This window comes from Chaetodon trifascialis, chromosome 3 (genome assembly GCF_039877785.1).
Source record: "Chaetodon trifascialis isolate fChaTrf1 chromosome 3, fChaTrf1.hap1, whole genome shotgun sequence".
In the NCBI taxonomy this organism is placed as follows: Eukaryota; Metazoa; Chordata; class Actinopteri; order Chaetodontiformes; family Chaetodontidae; genus Chaetodon; species Chaetodon trifascialis.
The window spans coordinates 25,941,729-25,947,728 of NC_092058.1; the positions used below are offsets into that span (position 1 = coordinate 25,941,729).

The window sequence follows — 6,000 nt, forward strand, 5'->3', positions numbered from 1 at the left end:
AAGAGCAAAAAACAAAATTGACAAACAAGACTAATGTGTCCTCTCCTCAACACTGTGAGACACAGAGACACAGATATACTCAAGCACAGTGAACACCCTCCCATGTGGAATAATCCCATTTCATAAAGATGCAAAACTTGGCTAAATTACAGTACATCCATCCAAAATCCATGAATACTGAAAACCTAGTATTTTGCAGAAAGCCATGGTATAGCAGGGGGGCATCCCTTTTCCATACCCACCATCCCTCTATCCCCCTTCATGCCAATGGTAATACGCGTGGCCCCCATATGGTTCAGATTCTGTGGTTCACTGCGAGTGATTGGGAGAGGATGGGTTGAGGAAATTGCGTTGCTGTTGGTTTCAAGCCTGAATTCCCCAGACTAAATTGGCAGAGTCCAGGGGCCTGAGCTGGGAAAGTAGATGAGTCAATAGGCAGTAATGAGATCTTATTTACCCAGCTAGTGGGGGAAATGCTGGGAGAGTCCTGAGGAAGCCCCTTTAACTCACCCAGCTGGAGCTCGGGGCCTACAGCCAAAACCACATGCATACTTGCCCCCACCCGCCTCCCCCCTCGACTGCTGCCCCCTTGCAAGGCAATAACGTTAACAGACATGCCGTTGGCGTTCATTTGGGACTTACAGTGATGGGAAAGGAACAAAGAGGGAAGGTCGAGCGCGCGTAAGAGCAACAACAAGTGCGTAAAGCAGCTGGCCTTCTCTGAGCGGAACGACTGAGAATGCATTAGGCTTGCACAAATAAACGTGACCTGAGACGTGCACTGGCAGAGTGGAAGGATGGGAAGAAGCAAAAAGTTGGAGAATGAGAGACAGGAAGACTTACTACTTCTCCCAGGGACGCAGCCAGCATGTGAGTGACAGGTGCCACGTGTGGTGCCGCTAGCACTCCGCCAGCGCCGAGCAGGGACTTTGTGCAGTCGTAGGTGACAAAGAAAGCAGCGGCTGTAACCAAGCAGAACCACAGCCATTTAAGGCCCATTAGTCAACCAGCATACAGCAATTAATATCCCTCACTACCACTGACAGGGGAGAAACTGAGGCGTGAGCGTGTGTGGGCATGTGTGTCTCTCTGCATTTAGAACAGGGCTAAAAACTGAGAAAGTTAAGTTCTGTCTTACTCCCACTAGTCACATACATTCACCCTGCGAAAGTGTTGAACTCTTTAGCAAATGGCAGAATGTGCCCATGAAAGGGCTTGAGCTTGAGCTTAGTCACACTGACCTATGAAATAGTCATTACATTTATGCAGTTGTTTGATTGAACAGTCTATTGATTATCAAATACCAGTACTATTTGCACCCTATAGTACCCAAATAGAGCATCCTTAATCCAAAGTGGTTCTTTGAATTATTTTTGTCTACTCTATTTGGAGATGCAGCCGACTGACTTGGTGCATTTCCAAATTTTGTTTATGGACGCAAAGTTGTGTTGAAACTGACACTCAAGCTGAAAATGACAAAAAAATTAACTGCTTGTTGAAAAGACTTTTGCCTCAAGCCGTCTGATGGTGTGAACACCATTTAAAGGTCTTGTGTGTAAGATTTAGGAAGATCTATTGACAGAAATGGAATGTTTTTATTAGTTTATAATCACCTGAAAATAACAATTGTTTTGTTTTCACTACCTTAGAACGAATGAGCTCTTTATATCTACAGAGGGAGCAGGTCCTCTTCCACGGAATCCGCCATTTTGCACCACCATGTTCCTGCAGTAGGCCAAAATAAAGCAAACACTGTCTCTTGAGAGCACCTTTCGTGTTTTCCATGTCTTTAGCATCCACCGTACAGGAGGGTGAGGTGAGGACTATTCAGTTGGTTGCAACCTTACTGCTAGATGCCACTAAATCCTACACACTGGACCTTTAGAGAGAGTGTCAGGCAGTTTTATTTATTTATTTATTTAATGTTTATTTAACAGGGACGATACATACAACATTGCCACAGGAAATGGGAAAATGTGATGTACATAAGACGTCTAGCTTCAGCTAATTTGCAGTCTTTGTCCCTGGTCAGGCTTTAGAATAGGTTTAGGTTTCACTATACTATTCTGACTTTCATAAAATTAGGATTTTAAAGTCAACTTTAAAATCCAGGTGCTCCTTACTCCTGTAATTGTACAATAAGTAATTTTATGTTTTCAAAAGCTAGAAACAAAAAAAGTCTGGCCTAACCAAGAAACAAATAAGGAATAGAAATTTGACATCTTTTGAAATGATTAAACTCATCATCACTGTGCTGTGACTAAAGGTGTGACATGAGAACCAAAATAAATGAATATGCAACAGTTTAAAGACACACACACAATTCAAACAGTTACTTTGTGGGTGTCACAATCCACACAGTCAAAGGCTACATCTCAGATTGACCCCACAGCAAAGAACAATCTTGTTTGTTTGTATGTATTGCATCTCTGGGAGAGTGTCAATTACAAACAATACTGAGCAGCAAACCTTGATCAGAATATCCACCTGTCCCAGGGAGCATCTTACCATTGGGGAAGGAGCCGACAGCAGCAGATGGGACTCCAGCGTATATGCCCCTGAAGCCTCCTGCCTTGTAGAAGCCTTGCTGACTCTGAAGCCTTGTCTTAATGGTGTCCAGGGGGAAGAGGGTCAGATCCACACACATCCCTGCACAGCCTCCTGCCTGAAGAGGCAATGATCCCTTTGTGAGATGTCATACTCTCTCTATAACACCAGTGGTGGAAGACATACTCAGATCTTATACTTGAACCTGTATTCATTGATTTTTTTGGGCCACTTGGGGGTCAATGCAACAAGTTGTAAACGCAACACTAACATATAATCATCTTGTAAAAGCTGAAATGGAAGGTTAACAGTTGCCAATTTACATATCCAGCAGACACAGACAGAATAATTTCCAGCCATGTTTTTAATCACCTGACAGATGTGAGCTCAATGATCACCTTGCTTTTAGCTCAATCTTAGCCTCTACCAACTCCTGAACGAAATATCAGGCCCACCAGCTGCTAAACGTTCCACTACATTCACCCGCTAGTTACTAACTTTGTCAGCTGTTTAAAGTATAAGTACTTAAAATGCATTCATGTAAGGAATGCTGTACTACGTACTGGTCTATACTTTCTATCACTGTGCAACACTATAATAAATGTGCAATAACACAATGAAAGAGGGTTTTGTTTTTTTTCTTGCCACCACTCATATCTGTCTTTTACCGCTACTGGCCTGTCACGTCCTCAAAGACGTGCTCTTCTTTATGCCTCATCATTGTCTATTTCCAGTGAAAGGCCACAAAAGGTTCTCATGTCCCCAAACACTTGCACAGCGGCAGTCGCTGTCCCTGTCACACATGTCTTCTGTTACTTTGCCGTTTTTGTTTAACTGGTAACATTTCGGTCGTTCCCTCTTTAGCCAGAAAAACAAGCCGAGAGGAACAATAAGTCTTGATTTGTCAGGTGAAAAGGGCACGCGTGTAAAAGCCCGCCCCCTCAGCCCAGGCTCGTGCGTGATTACACGACCGTGACTCCACAGAAGTAGACGCTCTTTTCCACAATCACCGTTTAACAAAATAGAGCCGGTTCCCGTCTTAAAGTATTTACAGTAACACCTTGTGTATAGCTTTATTTGTGATAGCAGCTATAGAAACTCAGTTAGCTACTTCCATTTAAGACTCTTGTATTCTTCGAGCTTGAGTAACTCGATTTAAAATATACGAATCTGTGGCTGCAGCGGGTGACACAGCTCCTTGCGGTCAAGCCTCGTTTCTGGGCTGTCTGATACTGTCCTTTGCGGTCAGTTCAATGCTTTAGTGACTCACACGCAGAACACAAACAAAACATATGCACCACTATACAAAAATTGTGATCAAACGTGTTAAAGTGAGAGGCTGGTTGATAGAAATGTTAACATGTATCATGCCAAACAAGACAAAATTGATACTTTACCACCAGGGACGCGACGAACTCTCGTCCTTCCATCCTCCGCGCTCAAAAACCTGTCGTACAAGTGGCGCAGCCTGTAAATTTGATTCTCATGAGTATGCCTGACACTCAACTCCAATCAAAACATGCCTGTCAAGGACGCTGCCATCTTGAATAGACCACTTCCGCGTGACGTCATGACGCACGTTACATCACGTGATGTCGATGCGACTACATAAACTATCACTTCACTGTCGTAGGTCTACACTACACTGCCTTTAAATACCACCAAGACTTCAGGTATCAGTGTGCAGGCATGTAGGGGATGAGCTTAGAAAGAAAAGCATAAAACTAAGAGATGAATAAAAAGATAAATTACACAGTGCTCATTGTGAACTGGTCAGAGATAAAGCGACTGAGTTAAAGACACATTAACCCACAATATGTATGTCTTCTAATGTAGCCTACGAGTGGACTGAGAAGAATGTGCTTCTATGAGAGTAATTTGTCAAAAGACAAAAAAAGCTTAATTGTAATGTTTATTTCTGTCCATGAGATAATGAAAATGCTGCTACGTTGATGCTGCATTTCAGAGGACATATTGCACTATTTACTGCACTACAATCATATGACAGCTTTAGTTACACTTTTGCACAAAGAACATAGAAAATGCTTGATGATGTTTTGTTATGAAATAAACTCTCCAACAGTTTATACAAGTACACCTCAAATAAGCTGATCACAGAAAATTAAAAGACATCTATCAACCAATTTTTCATGCAGAACATTTCATGGGCCCAGCTTCTCAGTGTGAGGATTTGCTCCATTTCCCTTCAAATACTTTAATCATTTGTTTTTAATGAGTTTGAGGTTTGGACTGTTGGTTAGACAACACAAGCATAATGAAGGTGTGACTTTGGGCTCTGGGTAATGGTGATTACATTTCTCACTATTCACTGATATTTTACAAACCAATAATGAGTCAGTGAATGTAGAAAATAATCAGAAGATTAATCTTTAATGGAAATAAACATCGGTTGCTTTCCTATACAAAATAAACCCAAATCAGTTCCACCTCAACCAACAACAGGAAAATTGTTGTATTTTTCAGCATTGACTTTTAATACGTTGAGAACTTTTTCCTGATTACACTTACATACATTTACTTTAAATTCTAAATGCAGAACTTTTACTTGTAATTAAGTATTTTTACATTGTGGTACTAGTACTTTTTCTCAAGTAAAGGATCTGAATATTTCCTCCACCACTGTTGCCTCCCTGCAACAACAACACACCTCCATGTGTTCATTAGTGTCAGATGGCTCACAGGTGTTAGAGGGATGCCTGGAGGTCAATGAAGTGAACTGTTGTGAGGCCTGGAGCAACATGCTGCTGTTGCACTCCCTCAGAGATAGAAATCTGAAAATATTTGGTCCACTAGATCTGATAAATGCTGGACCATCGCAACTAATTGGCCACTGTGTTAAATTACCGGTTATTTTGTAGAGGAGCTCTTAAGTTCCACTCAAATTTGCCTTCTCTGTTGACCAAATGGGGTGATGGCCACTTGAATAAAGACTCAAATACAAGATGGATCAAAGCGGCACTGTTTCTACAGTCCAACAGCGCCACGTTAAAGTTGAACAGAGATGACTTTACTGAATTTGCTGGCTGCACAGATTCCAGTGGATTTAAATGAGACACAGGTGCAAGTGTAATTGGACTAGTGTTTCTTTGATTGTTCTCTGTTTTGACAGAGCCAGCCTGAAAGCGGTGCCCTGTCGTTGGACTGTGCTGTCTGTCTGGCTCCCTGAGTGTCTCCAGTCCTGCTCATCGCCTCTCACAAACCCAGAAAAAGAGAACAGAATGAGGTTTAGGGAGAAGAGCCAACCGAGGACAAGAAAACCACAGCTGTGATTGGCTGAAAAATATTACAGCAAATTAATTTATTCTAATTTGGTGTAAAAATCTGACATAGATTAAACTTGATGTTTTAATTGGACCTTAAATATGATGTTACTTTCATGTAATGACACAATGCATTTTCATTGATGTGAAAAAACAAATGTAAAAAGTCTAA

General features: G+C 41.7%; 1 protein-coding gene across 1 annotated transcript in view; it reads right to left on the reverse strand.

The window, feature by feature from the left end:
* The window catches only part of slc25a26 (solute carrier family 25 member 26), a 48,817-nt gene extending 44,686 nt beyond the window's left edge, over positions 1–4,131 (reverse strand). The window contains exons 1-3 of the mRNA XM_070958806.1: positions 3,945–4,131; positions 2,509–2,665; positions 844–962 (exon numbers count right to left, since the gene is read on the reverse strand). Of these exons, the coding sequence (XP_070814907.1) occupies positions 844–962; positions 2,509–2,665; positions 3,945–3,977 (309 nt within the window). The 5' untranslated portion in view covers positions 3,978–4,131. The remainder of the gene's footprint in view (positions 1–843; positions 963–2,508; positions 2,666–3,944) is intronic.
* Between the last annotated feature and the right edge of the window lie 1,869 nt (positions 4,132–6,000).